Source organism: Anomalospiza imberbis, chromosome 11, assembly GCF_031753505.1.
Source record: "Anomalospiza imberbis isolate Cuckoo-Finch-1a 21T00152 chromosome 11, ASM3175350v1, whole genome shotgun sequence".
In the NCBI taxonomy this organism is placed as follows: domain Eukaryota; kingdom Metazoa; phylum Chordata; class Aves; order Passeriformes; family Viduidae; genus Anomalospiza; species Anomalospiza imberbis.
Window position 1 is genome coordinate 23,092,708 of NC_089691.1, and position 20,999 is coordinate 23,113,706.

The 20,999-nt window shown below is 39.7% G+C and overlaps 1 protein-coding gene across 1 annotated transcript in view; it reads right to left on the reverse strand.

Moving 5' to 3' along the window:
• FGD5 (FYVE, RhoGEF and PH domain containing 5) overlaps positions 1-20,999 on the reverse strand; it is a 78,556-nt gene that overhangs the window by 17,276 nt on the left and 40,281 nt on the right. The window contains exons 6-12 of the mRNA XM_068202424.1: positions 16,927-17,078; positions 14,973-15,129; positions 14,457-14,544; positions 11,501-11,551; positions 9,911-9,969; positions 5,679-5,750; positions 4,104-4,172 (exon numbers count right to left, since the gene is read on the reverse strand). Of these exons, the coding sequence (XP_068058525.1) occupies positions 4,104-4,172; positions 5,679-5,750; positions 9,911-9,969; positions 11,501-11,551; positions 14,457-14,544; positions 14,973-15,129; positions 16,927-17,078 (648 nt within the window). The remainder of the gene's footprint in view (positions 1-4,103; positions 4,173-5,678; positions 5,751-9,910; positions 9,970-11,500; positions 11,552-14,456; positions 14,545-14,972; positions 15,130-16,926; positions 17,079-20,999) is intronic.

A 20,999-nucleotide genomic window follows, 5' to 3' on the forward strand; every position in this document is an offset into this window, starting at 1 on the left:
ATTTCAAAGCTTGTGAAGCAAGGCACATAATATTCATGAAGAAAGAAAGGGTTTGCAATCACTGCTGTTTCCTTTGCAAAGACCTTAGTGATGGCCACATGAATGGTATGGACAGATAGTATTAGTACCAGTTGTTTCATGCATCCTCCTGCCTCAACAGTCCACTGCTCCCTCAAGCAGTGAGCACTGGCTGATGATAAAGGCTGATCTTGCAGCCTCTCAGAAATCTGTGGTAGAGGAAATGGACTGCTAGAACCCTATGGGAAGTTCCCACAAGTCCTTGGACTTCTGACATGCTTCTTGTTTGCCAGAATACTTTTGAATAATTGGGATTTGCAGACTGCTCAGAATTTGATATTGGAGCACATACCCTTTTTCTGCATAGAGAAAGAAGGATATGTCTCATCTTTTATTCCCTTTTTTTCTGTTACTGCTTTCCTTTCCCCCACCTTCTTTTTATAATTCTCTCTGTTGTAACAAGTACCTAGTAACATGAGTCAGTGCAAGTTTTCTAACCTACAGTGTTCAAGATGATTGATCCAAACGAATTTAAGCCCTGCTGAACTGCTGGCATCCATATGTAATACACTCCCTGTCTAAAAGCTTCTACCATGTGTTTGGTTTTTCTGAATGTTTTAAAGGCTAGCTAATTATGAACCCTGCCGCCTTCTATTCAAATCTGAGACGAACATGCCCTGAGTGTCAGTGGAGCAGTCTGAATGTGTGCTGAAACTGTGTTTTTCAAGCAACGACTCCAAAAATCTCCTATACTCCAACCCTGCCAGATACAGCGTTAAACAGTCTCCCATTTGATAGCAGCTTCCTGCAACCCATTTTCAAAACAAGTGGCCTTTGTAGAGAAATTCTTAGAAGGGTGAGATAAGAGACAGGCTCTGAGTTGCGAAGTCTTGTGGCTGGGGGGCAGTTAGGGGACCTGCCAGTTTCAGCAGCCCATACTGTGCTGCACAGAGGCCACAACATCCTTGTAAACAGAGACTGGACTCAGGAAACAGACACACAGCAAAACTCACAAAACATCCTGCCAGGAAACACCAGATTCAACAATACCATCAGCCTGCCCAAAACAGCCAGCTGAAGTAACATTTTGATACATACAACATACACCTGCAGAAACATTTGAAATTTGTCTTTACACTGTCATGCATATATGGGCTGTGCACAGACATACAGCGCTCCTTATGGGCAGATATATATTCAGAGCACACCACTAAAGCACACTTTGAAAGCACAAGCCAAGTAGGAGTCTGGCACACACCCAAGTTTTACAGCCTATTCTAGCTACAACTTCAGTTTGATCAGCTCATCTCCTGGGATGTGTAGGGATTAAATTCTCAGGGTTATCATTCAGTGTGTACTCTTGCTCTGAAATTCTCTCCAGTTCCTGGTCTTGATTTAGCTTCAGTCAGAGTAACTTTGCTACTAAGAACTTCAGAAAATGCTATTCATGTAAAAATCTCCTTGGGATAGTGAAGGTAAATACACTTATTCCATCAAAGCTAAGCCAAACTACATCTATTGCACACTATCTTCTGGTGATCTTTTTGAGTTGCTGTTGACATGTGAAGCATTAAAAAGAAGTTCTGAAAGGTTTGGGTTTTTATTAATATACAAACCTGAGTTTTGCGAGAGGCTTCAAAGGATTATAATAAGGTCCTTAGAAGATAAAGGCTTTAAATAAATGTCATTTTTAAGAGACAGTGTTTAGGAAATTATTCTAGTCTTGGGGTTTTGGCATGGGTTTTTCTTCCATAGAAATCACTGAACCCGAAAGTAGCTATTTGGCAATAAGTTTCAAGTAGTTTCAACGATCCAGTCACCCTCTCCCCGCCCCTACTATAGATACAATACAGGAAGCCCGAAGTGATTGCAACTTCAGTGTGTTACACCAGTAAAGAAACCAGGTTTATGTGTCTCTTGCTTCTTGAAAGTGACCATTATGACTAGCTCCACCCCATTCTTTGCATGACAGCACATTTGGTCACAGTTTGCTTTGCTGACTGAAAGGAAGAAAACACCACTTTTTATGAATATTGAGAGCATCTATTAGCAAGACATGGGCTACTGTAATGTCTCCAGCTGTCAAGAGACACTTCTCTCTCTGCAGTTAACATCTGACTTTGAGCATCTCAACTTTCCCCAGGAAATAGTTCCTAAACTAGAGAGTGCCAGAAAGTAATTTCTGAGCTTGCTCTGTTCCAGTAATTTTAGCCTCTTGTGACTTGTGACCTTTGAGCTGATACAACAATTTTGGATGACTTGAAATTCATATAAATTTACCCCATGTTTAAATTACTTTCCTCTCAGCATTTTATTATCAACCCGATTTCTGATCTTCCTTTAAAATTCTCTGTATCAGTTACAATAGCTAAGTTTGGAGGACTTCAGTTTTTGCTATAGTAATGGGTTATGATGGCAGCAACAAACACACTGGAAGACTAAAAGGTAGTGATGTCTTGGAATTTTGTCCCAGCTTTAGCCACAATTCCAAAATAATTTTGAACACTAGCAAAGGCAAGTGTTTCAGAAGAGAGATCAGTAGTAATGTAATTATCATCTGTTATTAAGTGGTCATCAGTAGACTTCAGAGTTACTGCTGCTGAGAACATTATTTCTTAAGGCCAGCTTCTAGAGTTTCTGGCATAGCCTTTTTCCTGTGACTGCAACAAAGTCATGATTTTGACATTTATTGCACTTGTTACAGTCCATTGATGCTGACTCTGTAAAACAGAACTGCAGCTATCTCACATTTGAAGATTTGCGTGAAATCCATAATTTTCAGTACATGGAAGTCTGCATTTTCACAGAAACCACTGAAACCATCGAAAAAGTGCATCACCAGCACTTCGTCTCATCCCATCTGATCTTTGATTATGACAGCAATATGTGATTGAGGAGGGAAAGAAGCTTGTGCATACACTCATGCACAAGTAGGAGTTACAAATAAGAGGGAGAAATAAGAAGGATTAATGCAAAATATATGGCTTCTGTAATAAGCCATTTCTCCTCCTTATAATGATCCCATGGTGAAAAGCTGTCAGCACTTAAAGGCAACAGCAAATATGTATTCCAGGCATATAATTAATTTATTTTAAAATCAAGTCTGCAAGCAATATTGTAATGTTAATAGCAGCAGTAATTCTCAGTTCTTTATGGCTTTTTTTCTGGGAGGGAGCACTAAAGAATTTTTCAAACATTAACAGGTAAGCAGGTAACAAAGTCCTAAGACACAGGCAAGTATCATAATCCCCTTAATATTGAAAAGTGCATAAAAATGCATGTGGTTACAAAATATGCTACCTGAAAATTTGAGAACAGAGCTCAGGAGCCTCAGATACTCTTTAACTGCTCAATGGAGTGTGTGATGCAATATAAAAAGCATAACCACCCCAAAACAGTGGGGTTTCATCTGTTTTGATCTGCAAATACTTGCAGTAGGGTTGTGGACCCTTGTAAAGAGTATTCCAGCCAAGTAATGAAAGGTCCATTTTTCCTAATTATCCTAGAAGAATGCTGCAAACTGTCACTGAAAACTGTTGTTCTAATCCACACTAAGCTGGAGGTGCGTGTTTAGAGGGACTACACTGAGGCAATGCACAAAGTTATCAGGTAATTTACATATATGTGGACAGCAGGAGCTAAAAGCAAGTTCTTCAGTTTCAAAGATCCCTCCCAAGTGTGGCCAAAGGAAATTTTCAACTACTTTAGCAGTAGGGTATTCTCTCTTGCTCCCGATTAAATCTTCAAAGGTCTTAGGACGTTCAAGTCCTAAGTGTGCAGCTTAATTCCTGAAAATATTCAGGAGTTCTCATCTTCCTCATCCCCTTGAAAACTTGCACTTCTTTGCAGAATTATGTCCTGGTGAAGGCTGTATGTAACTGCGGCACAACCAGAGGGTTGCACAGCACGTATTCCTGTATGTGGGATGTGTGAAAGGACTACAGCCCTGTTAGCAACAGGAACTAACTCACCACATCACTGTTGATGGTTAAATGACTTGCAGCCTAAAATCTCCCAGGCTTCAGGGTTGCATAAATGCATGGAAAGATATGAGAGAGACAGAAAAAATATTAAAAAAATCTTACCAAGAACAAATGTCGAGGATGCCTGTTTTTGCCAGAGACTTTCATCAGGGTTCCCTCTTTAACAAAGATCTGAAGGAGAAAACAGCAGATTGTAATCCTGAGATTTCATTCTGAATCTTACTGAGAAAAGAGAGTATTTCTCCTGGGGAAGGAGCTACTCCAATGCCATTCATCAGCACAAGAAGAGATAGAGAACCTCAACATTTGTTTCTAGCCTTACTCCTTATGATCTGGCTCAGTCTTTGCCTGGGTTAGCTCTGCTGCCCTTCGTGGCTTGCATTTGTGTCAGTACAAAATGGGTTGGAAACCCACTTGTCCTCAGCCCACTCTTTCTGCACTGCGGACTGTGCTCAGAGGTGATTATCACAGATTGAAAGCTAACATGTAATGAGCTTTAGAAAAGAATTCTTGTCTTTAAAAGTCCTCTAAAATAGGCAGATCAATAAGAAAAGCTGAAACCTTGGGTTTTAGTATGTTACACCATCTTAACTATACCTGCATATATAATTTGTACAATTTTGCAGGCACAATACCTTTTCAGTCCATCTTGTTACTATGTATATTGGTAGGACTGTGCATGTAAAAGCAGCTAAACCAGCAAACTAGAACTTCGTTGCAGTAATGTTTGAAAAGGTCTGCCATAACTAACTGAACTACATCAATGGATTAACAGTCATCTGCTCTTCTCAGATGGAGAACAGAATCTAGTGTACTTGTCCACTCTAGAATAGTTTATAATCAAAGAGACAAATCCTGTAAATTCTGTATGCTGGGCTTTACAGAATTTGTTAAAGCATTACCTGGTAAGGGCAAGTGAGAATACTGATGTTAGAGAGAAAAACAAATATTTCCAATATTTGGCTGATGAGTATTCTTTTGCTATGAGTATGCATGTTTTGAAAATTGCGTCATGAATTTTGTTAAAGATATTGGTGGACTGAAGGGAAAATCAGAGTTGCAGAACTCAAGAAAAATCTTTTGAAGCATAGAAGCAGGTTGGAGCTGAGGAAACTGGACAGATTTGAAAGTCAGAAGAAGAAATTTGCATTTGATGTGGCTAGCAAGACAGCTGTACACTCTCTCAGGCTTCTGTTGCTATGTTGCTTAAAAACAGCATCTTATATTAAAAGCACCATGAGGGAATGGTGAAAATATAAATTTGAAATAAAATTAATTGCCCTAATTTAAGATTTTTAGCCAGCTATATAAAGCACAGAGCCTTTTCAGGCTGAAAGCAATTCCTGCTAGAGTTGCAGCCTTTTGACAGGATTATATAAGGAGGAAAGCAGTAGCTCCATCAAAATACACTACACTTGGGGTGTCGGAGGATTGCTGAAGTGAAAAGCCAAATGGCTGCTCCATGTAAAAGTAGACACAATGCATGTCTTTTTCAGCATGACCTTCTTTTTTGTGCACTGCCAGAGTGATGTTTTTTACAGAAACCAGTGCTCCAACTTGTATCACAATAACTCAGTAAATAACATCTGTAGGCATCTGAAACATGGCCATCCATACAGAGATATTGCTGGCCAGAAAGAATGCTCTTACCAGCATAGGTCTGCCTGCAGCACTCACCCTTCCTGGCTGGAGGAGGTCACTTTGCCCTCTTACACTGTGCTCAATGTGTACTAGCTTCTGCAAGTTTTCCTGGAAAAGAAAAACAGCATTTTTGAAGGCTGCATGGAGACTGTTTTTATACAAGCAGGCACATTCTCCCTCACCCCTCCTCACCATTTTATTTCTTTAGAACTGATATTACAGAATTAGATTTCAGAGAGAACTGAGACCAAGGATTTACACAGAGAAAGTCTTCTTCCTACCTTATGGATTTTACAAAACCTCATCACCTGCATTCACATCTGCTGGGACCTTCTACAGTTCTTTTACCTGTGATTCCCCAGTGCACCTTCTAAAGGAACTGCTAACTTCATATGGTATTTATACATTGGCTTCTTTGCCAACTTTCTGGCTCTGTGAAGTAATCAAATAGGGACAGGGACAAAGTACAGTATCTTCTCCAAAGGCCTGTGCATAAGAGCCATGACACAGATAATCCAAAGCATATTTTGATACTTTCAGACTGTTGCTAGGATTATCTGAAGATTTACATTCTGTGATAATGGATTAATGCCTTTGCAATAGGGGATTTAGAGGGTAAACTAGTAAGCAGGCAATGAAACTGCATTTCTGTTTGGATGCTTTGCAAAAACCAAGAAGTTTATTATTCAACTCTGATACTATTAACTATTTACCTGGCCTTAAAGTACAGTCAGTCAGTGGGCACTGGCACCAGGCATGAACTTATCCATGAAGATGGTAAATAAGATTAACCTAGGTAAATCTGTGCTCCCATAAAGAAAATCAGGTGAAAGTAAGAAGGAAGAAGGGATGTCTGTACCTTTGCAATGTTGCTAGTCTTTTCAAATATCCTTGCATTTAGTAGATGAGGCTGTTAAAATAGAGGCTTGTGCATAGGATTCAGCTGTGGTTTTTATCTGATCAGAGCAGTAGAATGGGCTGCCCAGCAGCAGTGAGTCCTCACTGGAATATGCCGAAAAATTAGGAGTCTCTTATCTAAGTTAGCCACTGTATCCTGTATCTTCAGTTATACACCCAGATAAACTACAGACTAAGGACCATACTAGATACAGCTTCGTGACCTGATAGCCTTTTAGAACACTTTTCTGCTTCAACAGGCAATGGTCTGTTTTCCTTTGCTCCATTGACTGGCATTAATTTACTCCCGGGATTAGTGAGACTTGATTAGATCAGACGCTGTATCTGCCTGACACAAATCAGTCGTGTCTACAGGATCAGCTAATTAAGAAAGTTATCACAGACACCAGAAGGAGCATATCCAAGTTAACATAATGATATGTCAAGGCTAATTTACCCTGAATTTCAGCTAACACAATTCATGTACCTATCCAGGCTTGTTTTTTGAATAAGCCTGAAATCTCCCTATCTTACTGCCCTAGTGAAATATTGCACTTGTTTAGCATGACATTCAGTTCTTAATCAGTAAGTGGATATCAAATACATGGGAATACCTACAAGGCTTGACCAGCACAGGGCTTCACTGTGCCCATGCAATGTAATTGACAGTTGACACATTTTCAAGAATTTGAGCAGTCAGGTATCTCTTTTGCAATGCAGGAAGTAACAAATGGATTTTTCAGGTAACTTCTAAAATACTATAGGCAAATAAAATAGAAGCAACATATAAAGCAATAGCACAAGAAATATCGGGGCTCATGGGACAGCTAACTTTTACAAAAGGTATTTGCAAAGGACCTTCTTATCACTGAAGGGTATTTTAGCCTAGCAAAACCTGTCCAATTGGCAGATTCCACAATGAAAACCTGTTCTTCATCTGCAGAAAAAGCAGTGTTCTCCTGTGAGCACACTCATGCCAGTGCTAGTACTACTCATCTGGGTTTCTACCAGAGTGAGTGAAGTTGCAGCAGCCCAGCTTTTCTCAAGACTGCTGGCAGAGGAGCCTGTTGAAATGCTGATGTTAGCAACATGGACACATGTTCACCAGGAAACGGACAGAGAAATATTGAACTAATTTCCTGAAGGAAGTCAAACACCCATCACATGTGAAGGATAGTGGCTTATCTCGGAATGTGGACAGCTGAGGGGGGGCCGTAGTTTCCTGTCAGTTCCCAAAAATTCCGAGTTTATATAGCTTTCTTCATTGATCTTAAAACTATCATCATTCTTCCTTCAAAGATCCTTCACAAGCCTACTATTAAGGAATAAAAGCAAAGCTCCACCCAGACAGTACTGCAGAAGTGGGTGTCAGAAATACTGCTGTGGCCATTTTAGTAGTGAACTGCAGCTTCCATAATTTTATCATGATGTCTATGCAGCAGGAACACCTCCCCAAGGAATCCACCAGCTGTTAATAGCAACAGTGATTTATAGCTCTTAGCATCTCAGGGCCTCTAACAGATAGTACACATTCAGAGAGCAGTACAAACCCTGCTTAGTTCATGTCCTGGAATTACAGATAGACATAATATTCTGTGGTGATGGTGTGCCTTGTACTTCTGTTTGTATATCTGTAAATTGGAAGTAATATTTTCCTGCATGATTAAAAACACTGTGGAGATAGTTATGGTCATAATTTGCTTGAAAATCCTGGGTTAATAGTTCCCAGGAAAAACTGCTAGAGGCTTATTATCATAAAACAACAAAAAAAGCTAATAATAGGTCATTGATATTCTGTAGAAAATGTAGATCCTAATTCAGTGCTCCTATGAGATTTTTGGAGAGTCGTTTGATGAGCTGGTACACGGGAACAGAAATCTTCCTCCTTCCAGGTATATGCCAAGCCTAAATTATTTCTTAGAAATTCAGCCAGGTGCTTGACAATTTATTAATGCTCTAAAATAAGTGGCATTGTTCAGTTTCTTCTGTAATTAAAGTAATTATTTGCTTTTATGTTTTCTTTTTTTTTTTTAAGAGAGAAACAAAAGAAGTGCTGGTTGTGGATTTTTGTCTGGTATGTTAATTCAGGAGGCCAACCTCTGATTTATCAGAAAATTGAACTTTGTTTCTCATGAACCTGCGCTTTCACAAAACCCCCCACATTCACACAAAAGGGAAAGAAGAAAATTTTGTTTCATCTCTTCCATACCAAAGTTTTCAAGAAGAGTAGATGTGTTCTGATGATATGAGAAAATATAAGTGTAACAATCTATTTGGAATTTGTGATGAAATTATTCCAAAACAGACATTATTAATAGCAATTATTATACGGTCTGTGGCATGTGTAAGACTCAGATGATGCAATGATGCTCTTCAAATTGAAGCATGGCTTAGTAGAGACAAAATGGTTTCATGGCAGTGCAACACAAATTTGATTTTGGCCACTTACATATACTTCTAACTTCAGAAAAGTATTTTTAAAAATATCCCATATATCTGAGTGAAATCTAAGGAAGCAGAGGTGCCAGGAATGCGTGACCTTGATCTATTAGGAACTGAGCTCTTAGAGTTCTGAACCTCTAACACAGATATCCACAAAGCTCTGAGATTTTTCTGGAAGGTTTTCATGAGATCTCAGGTTTTTGACGAAATATTTATTTTGGTACAAAGACTGCTTTAATAATGGGAAAATATGATTAGAAATTCTTTGCCTGAGGAGAAGGAAAATCAGAATCAAACCAGCTGAAACTTTGCTTAGTAAGTCTGTAGTTTCAGAGTCTAGTTTACAGAGGGGTCAGATTACATTCCTTTTTATGATAAAACTCTAGGCTTGTTAGACATCCTCCCTGCAACCTACATCTGTTCTTTCATCTTCATAACCGATTAGCATGTTCTTCCATAACAATTCATGTGCATTCATTTTTTCAACCTTAAAAGCCTACCTGAAAACAAGCTCTTACCAAGAAGATTGATATTTCACTCCTTTCCTTCATCTGCATCATCTTAATGTGATGATGATACATGTCATGCTTTTTCTCTTTGTCTCTTGAATTTCATGTTCTGATGCCTGAATGCTTATTTACAGCCCTCTCACTGCTCAGAAAATGAAATAATAAAGAAGTGAGTTGAAACCCAAGAGGGAGGAAAAAACCCTTCTTTTGCTATTGGCTGTAGTGTCTTACATCTTGCACAGTTTCACTAAAAGGCACAGACCAACTCCACATCTGCAGTACTGTAAACCAGATCTGCATAAGCCCTTGAGTCTCACCTTGGAGGAGGCTTCAGAATCTAGCAGACATATGTATTCACTTGAACAGATGTGCAAAAAACACACTACTGATCAGGGGAGCATGTGTCATGGTAGGACTCACCGCTTGGAGCATGTTGTCATTGGCTTGGTCCGTGATTTCAGAAACAATGAATAAGGCAGCTGAGGGATTAGGAAAACAAACACCATACATCACAAAAGAGTAGAAAAACAACTCAAATCCCTCCTGTTTGCAAGGGCATCCTTTGGCTTCTTTGTCACTATCATAATGCAACAGCCTAGCAACTCTGACATGGCACACGGTGCTATCTCCCCTTCCTCCCTTCATCATTCTCTTGTGCGAAACTGCATCATACTTGTTCTGACCCAGAGAGCTTATGATGTCCCTTCTAAGCACCAAGGATGGCACAAAATCTTTTTTCTAATGTTTTCTAGTTGCAGATTTTTGTCAATGTTTTGTTATATAGAGAGATGAATGTAACCCAACTTTAGCCACCAAATAGCATGGCAGTCTAAACTGTACCTCTTACTGCTGAGAGACAGGACGTGTCATCCCTTTCTGACAGAAATGTGTATGAAGTGGTGACATGACTCCTGGATTCTCCACTGGCAAATATCCTGGGCTAGGACATGTTTCCTGGCACTGAGAGCAGTGGCATAACATGGCTCAGGTCCCTATTTCACATCCCTTCCCCTGTGGTATAGGGCTTTCTATCAATTTCTGGCCATAACTTGGGAGCATGCTGGCTAGGAATGGCACAAGCATCTCCTAACCAAAATCAGATAGGCAATTGTGGTCAGAGGGCTTGAGTGTCTGCCTTGCTACTGTTTAAATTACTGGTATAGCTGTAGTTCTACCGTAAGTGACTAGGGTCCGAAATCCTGCACGAGTCTCTGCTCTTGGGCAGAATAAACTGACTTTCAGTCAACCACTGACTTTACTGCTATGAGCTGGTTTGAATTTATAATCAGTGTAAGAGGGGTGAATTGATTTCATTAATACAATGTTAGTGCTGGTTACGCCAACCTGGAAAATACTCCCACAGACATCACAATTAAATCTTGCTTTGATTTCAGTGGGAGTAAGAGACTTCTGCTTTATCTATCTCATGTGTTGTAAAGGATGGTGTTAGCAGTGGATTTGTTCCTGATTTTGCAGAACTGCTTTTTATGCAATGTCTTTCAACTTTATGTAGCCTTAAGGAATCTAGACTACAGATATGCAATTCAAATCTCCTTGGTTTCTCCCAAGTTCACAGAGCACAGCAGGCATACCATAGGTAATGGTACACTATCAGGCAGGGGGAGCCATCCAAATTGATTTTACAATCACCAGGCCAAATATTTACAAAGCCAAAGAGGACTAGGATTTCCTCAATGACTGGGGCAAAACTACAGTGTCTGCAGTATGCCTGTTGTTGCCTGAAGAAACCATAGATGTTTTCTTTTTCCATAAGTTCCATCATGCCAAAACTATAGGAAGCCCATATGTTTCAATTAAAAATAAATATATGATTCTTGTCCTAAATAATTTGTCTAAATTAGTAATCAGTTCTTATAGATTTTACATCTAACCTATTAACGCAAATCTTGAAAAGAATAATCTTATATATACTACCAGTATAGAAATCTTGCACCTCTTTAGAAGCAATGTTAGCAAAACAGAAGTTTTCTTCTACCAATTTCATTTTACCTTGTGTGGCTTCATACTCTGTAGAATCAGGACAAAGATTATTCAAGTAATCTGTAGTAAATGATCAAACAAACAGAGACATCCAACAATCAGAATTCAGATCAACATAATTTGTAGTGTTGTTAGCTAAATCATTAAATCCTAATGACAAAATCAGGCACTGGTTGGGGTTGGAAGAGACATTAAATATCATCTTGTTCTAATCCCTCTGCCATGAGCAGGAGCATCTTCCAGCAGACCAGGTTGCCCCAAGCCCCATCCAACCTGGGCTTTGAATGCTTCCAGGAATGGAGCATCCACAGTAATGTCCCACAGCACTCTATTCCCAAATCATTAAGTGCGTATATAGCCTCTTTCCAAAGCAAAATTCACCTTTGATGGCATTTTGCTTACAGAATCAATGCAAGAGCATTGATACAGATTTGGGCTCACATAACTTGGCAGGTATAAATAAACTGTGCCAAAAATGTTTCTCAGTCAAGAGAATTGCTGAGTAGCACCACTTTACAAATAACTCTTTTTCTAATTAATTCTGATTTCCCATCTGAATGAATGCTGTTGGCTGTATTTGCAGTTAGACTAAATGAATCATATGCTTTTTATGGGCACAGGAAGGAGACACTAGTTCTGTACAAGCAGGGTTCAAATAATTACTACAGAATTCAGTCATAATCTGAAAATAGATTCTGTAAAATAGATACAACAGTGCTTAGTGTGACAGCAATTATATTTGCATTATATGCAAACCTTTAACCAGTGTTTTTTTGGACTACTTTTCTTGGACCGCCTGCTTATTCTGCGTCTGGGTCTTTATGCTTATAAAGACTGTAGTATGTAAGTGCTACAGTTTAAAGACCTTACCCTGGAAGTACTTCATTCTTATCTTGCTGATTAGTCTAGACTCCTACATTCTGCATCAAAGAACTAGACCTCTGTGCTGAGAATGGTGCTGGGCATGGATGTCTGTTCCCTTGCATGTCTTATCCATACACATTTCTCTTTCTAGTGCTGTGCCTTCCCTGGCATCTTGAACTTCACCTGGCTTCTACCTGCATTCTAGAAAGCATCTGCCCGCACTCAGGCAGGAAGGGGTTAGGGTTAGCCAATATTTAGTGTTCCTTTTCACTACTGCAAGCTCTGTCCTCAGCTATGGACAGAGCTTGCAGATTTGTCCAAAAGGACAAATCCTTTTGGTTGTGGTGCCATAAGTGGTAACCAATATCTTCATAAATACCCTTCCTTATCTGGTAGAATCAGCCAGTTATCACACAAGTACACCTGAGAATCTAAAGGACTGCATTGTTCCAGACTCATTCCATCCTAGCAGCCAAAGAGGGGCTTGGTTTCTTGAGGTGAAGAACTAAAGCAGTAAACCTATTTTATGTAGTATCTTAATCCAGTACATTTCATCTCAGTATACACAAAAGCTTTCATTTTCCCAGTTAGTGTCAGTACATGGGACAAGGAGGAGCTCAAGTTGTTTCAAGCATAGATGGAATCCAATCACTGGAGCTTCACTGAAGCCCTTCCATCTTTCTCACAAAATATCATGCTGCATGTTTGCAATTTATCTTGTGGACCACAGAAATGGGAAAACAGAGGATAGTAGGGCTATTTCTGAGAGGGATATGCCAATTCCTTTCACATAAATGCAGTATTTGTGTGCATGCACCATAAACACTATGGATCGTGAGAGACTGCTAAGTACTGCAAACTGCAAGTCTGGGAAGTTGCCCTTAATGTAGACACACCAAGAGAGGGAAGAAAGTCCAACAGCAAGTAGGTCTTAGTATTGGAATCCAGTGTTCATTTGTATTGCTTGTATGGAAAAAGCAAACCCAGCTGTGAACAATGATTTGCATCCTTGATCAAAGTGTCTGGAGCAAGATGAAATTGCTGGTCATCTGTGCTGTTAATAAAGTTTTCATATGGTCACTTTGTTCTGCTGCTTTTATAGAAACCCCTTCTAGTATGCTGTGTCCTTCATCGGCTGTATGGGCAGGGTTTATGGCTTCCTTTTTACTCTCCCATCCGTAACTAATCTTGTGTCCTTGTCCACCCACACATATGCATACTTCCAAAGTATTTCTCCATCTTTATGTCTATGGATCCTTGCTCTTTTGTTTTCTGACTAAATTACGTGACAACACTGAGTTTCATTGTTATATTTCACGATTTCCTTCCCTAGCCAGTTCTAAACTTTGCAATTCTTTCTAGGGGCCACATTTTGCTTCAGAAAGCCTACTCTCCTCACAGGCTCAGACTTGCTAGATTTGGGACGGATTGGAGAGAAGGAACATAAGCCCCCTTGGAGAGACTCAGGTAGTAGTTATACATATGGTCCTGAATGTAAAGGGAAGGTATAACTGTAAATGTAAAACCTGTAAATGTACTGTTAATGTAAATTTATATCTCTGCCTGCTATAATGCAGTAAAATTGGACTGTTTTTTTGACTAATCACTAGCTTTCAGTGTACTGTGCATAGGACTTATGGTGCAGTACTGGGTACAAGTGCTTTGTTGATAAGAAGATGGCACTTGCCACTGTCATAGAGGATGAAGTGCAGAATCTCCTTGCTGAGGTCACCCGTCCTCTACTGTCTCTGATAACTACTCTTGACATAATAAAATCAAAAATCAAACCTGTTTGTTGGTAGTGAGGCTGAACTCTGCCTCTCCTGATTCACAGAAGGAAAAAGCCAAGAAGGAATGGCTAAAAACACCTGATAATGCTTTTTTGTGGCCTTTCAACATGGCTGTCCTGTAGAAGTGCCTGCCTCTTCCCAGGCTGCCTGACACTTCCTGAATCCTGAACTAAGCATATTGAAGATCCCAGGAAATCCCATACTGCTTTAGCCCTTTTCTAGCTGTTACAGCATCAATATGTAGCACAGTGGACGCACAGAACATCAGGGCAGTGTTTCTATTGGATTCTTTTGAGAATGATTTTACTGACCTGTGAGCATCACACGATACTGGAAGACACGGTGTACCACTTTCAGAAGCTGGTGTTTCACACTGTAAGGGCTGTCACCGGAGCTCTGCTGTCCTCAGCGGAAGGGAAGAAACACAGACATCAGGGGGAATGCGAGCTCAGCAGCAAAGTTTTAATCTTAGTTTTAATCCTAGTTATTAACTCTAACTCATCCTCAAAGAGCTTGATAAGTTAATAAGTGACTGAGAAACCACTCCAATATGTTTCAGCAAAATATACTCACAGATCTGTAGATTCACCAACACAAATTCTGTATGCGCACACAGGAGTGTGTGGGCAACAGAGACAGAAACAAACACAGCACGCAGAAGTGAACTTGTCACTTCAGTTTTAGCACCAGGACTGTGAAAAAAGACTATTCTTCCATTCCACTCTATGTGTGAACATTGATGGAGTTCCAGACAAAAAAGAAATCCTTGAGTAGTCCCCATGGCAAAGCCATGCATTAGTGCGCGTAAAAAAACATGTGGGCCTTACCTCAAACTCCTGAATCGTGGTAGCCAGTTGGGAATATTTAAGGCACGTTTCATCTAGCAAAGCCAAATTCCTGTCAAACTGCATAATGTATGCTGTGTGGTGATTCAGCCTTGATTTTCTGGAGAGAAAAACATCAGCAACTTTCTGGTGTTCATCCCTAAATCCACAGAAAGAAAAGAAGCAGCAAATAAGTAAATAATTAAAAGTAAAGAAGTAGAGCCATACTTCTTGCTTATTGTATTAGACCCACAGTGGCTCTATGCACTGTGCACTTAAAGCCTAGGCTGAACAGCAGGAAAGAAGGAGTGCTTCAGGACAGACTGACAACACCCACAGGCTGCTGTAGCATGGGTACAACGGGGGCTGGTCCTTTGGCTGTGCCTCTGCCATAGCAGCACTGTGAGGCACCTTTCAGGACATGGCTCCTGCTCCTGTAAATAGACCTTCCAGTTGCTGCAGTGCTTTGAACACTGTTTGTGGGGTAGAATATAACATTTGCTGTAATAGCAGATCTTCAGCTCTGCTTCACTGACTGTTTCTCAGCACTGCCTCACTGTCATCTGTCTCAGTATTCAGATGCACAGTGTTGAAATATTTATAAAGCATGTACAAGGAGAGAGCAGAACAAAATCTGAGTTCACAAAAGAGGATTCATACTTAAAAGAGGAACGTGAGTTCCTGGAGATGTCCAGAATGTCTGGGAGAATGCAGACACAGGGAAGAGATTACTGGAAGCTTCAAGTGTGGTAATGACCTGGGAACTTATTTGAGTGCAGGCGTATAACATATGTACATCTGTTGTGCTGGCAGCATTTGCAATACACTCCTCTTTTATCCCCATTGCCACACAGTAGTTCCGGACAGAACTCTTAGGGTATTTATGGTTGTGTTCCTTTTGTCTTAGGGAACTGGCATGCCGTTAGAGTAGGGTTCTGGCTTCTTTAGAGTACCTAGGACATTTTAGATCCCAGAAACACTATGTCTGTTTGTATTCTAAGTGTATAAATCATAAATTATCAGTGACACTTTTTAAATCTTTCTCTCAACAGTCCCTTGGTGGGCACAAATCAAAACACAGTTCCCTTTAGCCTCCCCTTTCCTTGTTGTATGCTTTGATTGGGAAGAGCAGGGCTGCAAGGAGACCTGTGCCCTACACTAGGATGTTACTGAATAATTCTACTCGTTTAACTGACTTCCTTAATTGCTCAGTGGCTGTGCAGAAATAGGATCATCCATTCTCAGTGACCAATGCCTCCTGGAGTTTGGCGAGTTGGAGGTGTGGGGCTTCATGGTCCATCATTCAATAGAACCTGTCAGCCTAGCTTAAGTCAGGGGTCTCCTCAGCTGAATGAATTCTGGAGCATTGTCTGTCCTATTCATGGTCTTATTCTCTCATGGAAAGACTTTTCCCTGTAAGGATGTTTGATGGAGTCACATTAAAAGGCTGCCGGAGTCTGTTTGGCTTGGAAGCCTAGGGTAGCGGATCCCTGCCTTGGTGCTGGGAGCAAGGGGCTGTCCCTACACAGCTGCTGAGACCTACACAGCTGCTATGTAGATTTCTGTAAGCAGATGATCTTTAGGATCAGTTCTGATGTAAGTTGCTCCTGCTTTCCACAGCATGAGTCTGTGACCTTCAGGCCATGGGTGTGAAGCCACTTGGTGATGACTGAGAAGTGGCAGGGGATAATGCATATGAAGCTGGCTGTTCTCACCCTGACTGACAGGGCCATTTCAAAGTCATGGGCTATTCACTGCACATATATTGCAGTATTTGATTTCTTAGCCTGACACCCTCTACAGTTACTTCCTTCCTGTCTGTATGCAAAATCTGCCAAAGTAGTTCAGATTCTACTCTGTTCATTTCTTCTGGGATGGTCAAAGGAACACCAATGAATTCACCAACCTGCTGTGGAGGGTATGTTAAGGCCATCAAACTATGCCATTCTGTACTTGCCATTTAAGGACTCTCTCTTCCAGTTCTTCCAGGATGTCTTGGTGTAATTCATAAATTTCAGGGAGTTCACTTAAACCTTGCTTGAGTTTAACTTCCTCTTGTTCATTTTCATCATCATCTCCGAGCACTTTCAAGATACCTTCATAGAAATCCTGTGAACAACAGCATTGAAATGAGGCAAACAGACTTAAAATATCTTTTCTGAAATTATTATTACAATTTCTTGACTCCTAAACTATGCTTTCTAAGAATTAAAAAATATGCTATCAACAGCAATAGTGTTTAGTATGGCAAGGAGATCATAGAATATGTTTTCTTTCATCCATTAGTTCATACATTGTTTCAGCTGAATTCCACAATGCTATCAACCTAAAATGGAATATTTCACCAGATCAAGCCGTAAGACCCTTATGTATGCAATGATTTGGTATCTTTTTATTTACCTTGCCTTTTCCCCCTGCTTTCCTGGGTGTAATTTGTCTCATTTTTACAGTGTTTCTTAACCCAAAACATATTTTTTAAAAATGAAGGGTGAGATTCTCACCTCATTGGATCCAACATCTTGACATGAAAAACATGAACAACTAGATGCCTTGTGCTAGAAATTGCACTAGCTACACTTCTGAACTTAACATTTAAGGTATGAAACAAATAATTTTCCCTATGAAACCCGAGTCATTTCTTCCTTATCTTAGAAATGGTTTTCATCATGAAGTGGCTTATAAATTATGTAGGCATAGGGGCAATTTCCTCAATATTAAAATATAGCCCACTATAGTACATAATAAGGCACCTATTTCAGAGGGCATAGCAAAATACTTTCCCAGGTTTGAGTTGCCAAGAAATGAAATTCTGTCCCCTGAACTTTTAGGGACAATCTTATGAACTTCCCTGGGCCATACTCGGATTTATCATGGCATTTTTTATGACTCTGGCTTCTGTCTAGGTTTTTTGTTTGTTTGTTTTTTGTTTGTTTGTTTGGTTTTTTCTTTTTTTTTTTTTTTTTTAAGTAGCGTTATTAAGGAGGAGTCTAAAAAGAGCAGACTTCCATAAAACTTGCAAACGTCCAGGTATGAGCAACTCATCATTCACTGTGCATCTATACTTTACATTGGATTTCCCACTTTTGACGGATTAAATCAAGGTTGCTGTATTGATTTCAGCATGGTGAGACCTGATTGGTATGACTGTGATCCTGCTGAAAAGTTCTGCTTTTACAGAATAGGAGAGAGTCTAGTCAAAGAACTTCAAAATTCCTCTGTCACGGATAGGAACTGACTCCAGGCAAGATCAGGTTTAATTTCCTCAGATTAATTCCTGGTTTTTCTGTTGTTACTGTCAACTGCAATGTCCACACTGGCTCTCTATGAATGGGGATGACTGGATTATCTAATGGATAATAGCCAAGAGTCACAGATAGACAATGTTGGGGGTTTTTATCAACTATAACAGCTGAAACATTTGTTTTCTGAAAAGCCACTAGAACTAGGTAAAAAAAAGATCATGATGACAGTTTTCTTTTTGATTAACTATATCCTGGAGGAAACAATATCATAAAGATTTCTGAAAAAGTATTACTATGTTTCCTAATTATGTGGGTCTAATTTCTGCAACATGTCCTGCCCCAGTACCATAAATAATCCCAATGTTGTGCTAATAAATTTCCAATTTTTTCTGATGTGAGTTAGCCTAAATTCATGTTTCAGCCAGTGTATAATCCAGAAGTCTTTCAAGCAACTAAACCAATCAATCTCTCTTCTGTATGCTTTTACTAACTCAAAGGAATCCGCAACCTTTCAAAGCCCTCAGTCATCATAATTAATCCAGACCAGGGAAAGGGAAAGAATCTAAAGGGTTCTCTCAGCTTATTGTGCCTAGACAAGTTAATAGTTTGTAGTTCACTAGTGATGTGCTTAAGTAATCTATTACATTACAAAGATGTCATCTTTTCCAAATTAACATCAAACAGCTCTTTATCTGTCCACTTTCCACCACAACAAGCAACAGGATTAACACTCTTTTCCCATAGCATCTCAGTAGATTTAATTAGTTATTAATTGTCTGTACCCTTGATTATAATGAATTCTCAGACAAATAATTAAATTTCAGTTGCCTGGATAGCCAGCTTTCTAATGATTAACAAAAACCCTGCAGCATAACAGTAATCACTATAAACATCCATTAAAAATAATTATGTCACTGTTGAAAATCCTGAGTGTCTGTGAGACTATTAATCAAATGCAAAGATGCAAAGTGCTTTTCCAGTCTCACTAACTGTAATTAGTCATGGCACCTGAAGGTCTCCAAGTCTCTCACAAAAGCCCAATGTCTAAGTATAGGAGGTACTAAACACTGAGTCTATATAATTCTCTGACGGATCAAAACTTTCTTAAAACAGCTTCATGGACAGACCATGAGCCCTCAGATTCAGGGCTCTGGTGTGATAGCTACAAAGCTCAATCTCATCCAGGGTTGGATGAGCCTACAGATCTCACACCAGTCTTATGCCTGTACCTACATGTGCATGGGAAAGCATAACCCAAGCTGCCTAGGTGACACAGAAGTTTAGCAACTCAGCTATAAAAATACATTTTATAATAAACCTTTTCATTACATTTTGGGCATCCATAAATAAGCCCTTTATAGCCATCAAATGGCCATATCCTTAACATCCCTGATATAAACCTTACAAATAATGAAGTGAAACAAAGAGGATCAAACCCCACAGTCACAAAGGTTGTTGGTTTGGGGTTTTTTCCTTCTTTTTTTTGTGAACATCACTAATACACACAAGTTATGTCTTTTCCCTCCAGAGATGCCTCTGAAGAATTCTGTTCTCTGCTGTAAATGGGGACTGTAACCTGGAGTTTGTTGTAAGAGTATGAAACCAGGAGGAATGCAGGGTTTCAACAAGATCTTATGGTTTATGTGGAGCTCTACCTAACTGGCACACAATTGGCTCTTGGAAGAGAATCCGATGCCCTCTTTGAGGTGATGAGCCTCCCCACAGGATGTTGGGATATGAGATGCTTTACTGATGCTGGGAGTCCTGGCTGATACTAACAGGAAACAGTTAGGGTGTGAGGTTTTGGGCAAAAAAAAATTAGGTACCTGGATCCAGGCTACAGAAAGGTAGCCCAATTTACATAGGATCAGCCACCTTGATACTTTTGTAGCAGGCATTTCTAGGTACTCTTTCAAAGAAGTCAGCAACGGTAGCAACCAGAGGTTTTTGGTAGAGCACTTATCAAGAAAGTTCTGTACAGGATTCAACATCTATATGAAATGTGATATTCTAATAAAAGGGCAAGAGGTGTAGTTAATGGGACAAGATTTAATTCTGGGTTTAGCTTCCAGGATTTTGTGAACAGATGCAGAAACAGTGAGTTTGTCTATTGTTTTTCTCCAACAATGGGGTGAATGGGCTTCAGAGTCCACCTGCAAATTTCAACTGTAGCAATCCTATATACATGTAAACAGACATTTTGCAAGATGGATACATCCCATACACACTGTTATCATTTCTGTGGTTCAGCCCTGCTGCTAGTTAGCCTTTATTAACTAAGTGAGTTAAATGAGAGCATTTAACCTTGCAGGACCCTAATGACAGGTAGGAAAACCAATCTCTTGTCAGCTAAATGACTTATCAGGCAGGTAGTTTACCCTGGAGAAAAAAATGCCTGTCTGTACATATATACATACATATAAGTATATGCTATGCTGGGTGACTCCTTTTCTTCAACTTCTACTTGAAAATAACTTGGAGTGCACTAATTCATTCTGGATTCAGAATGTCTGTTTCTTTTTTTTTTTTCTGTATATAACAGAACAGGCCAAATTAGATCAGTTCATCCAATGGGGATGAATGAATCCCAATGGGGATTACTACAACCAGTCTAGTAGAGGTAGTCAGAAAATGATAGGACTGAAGTTATCTTCTACCTCTACTGTAAAAAGCTACCATTGATTGGTGCCAAGCACTGACACCAACAACTGGTGGCCAGTATGGGGATGGATCCTGACAGCCTGCTACCATTAACATTGTCTTTGCTAATAGTAATTTTTAGTCTTAT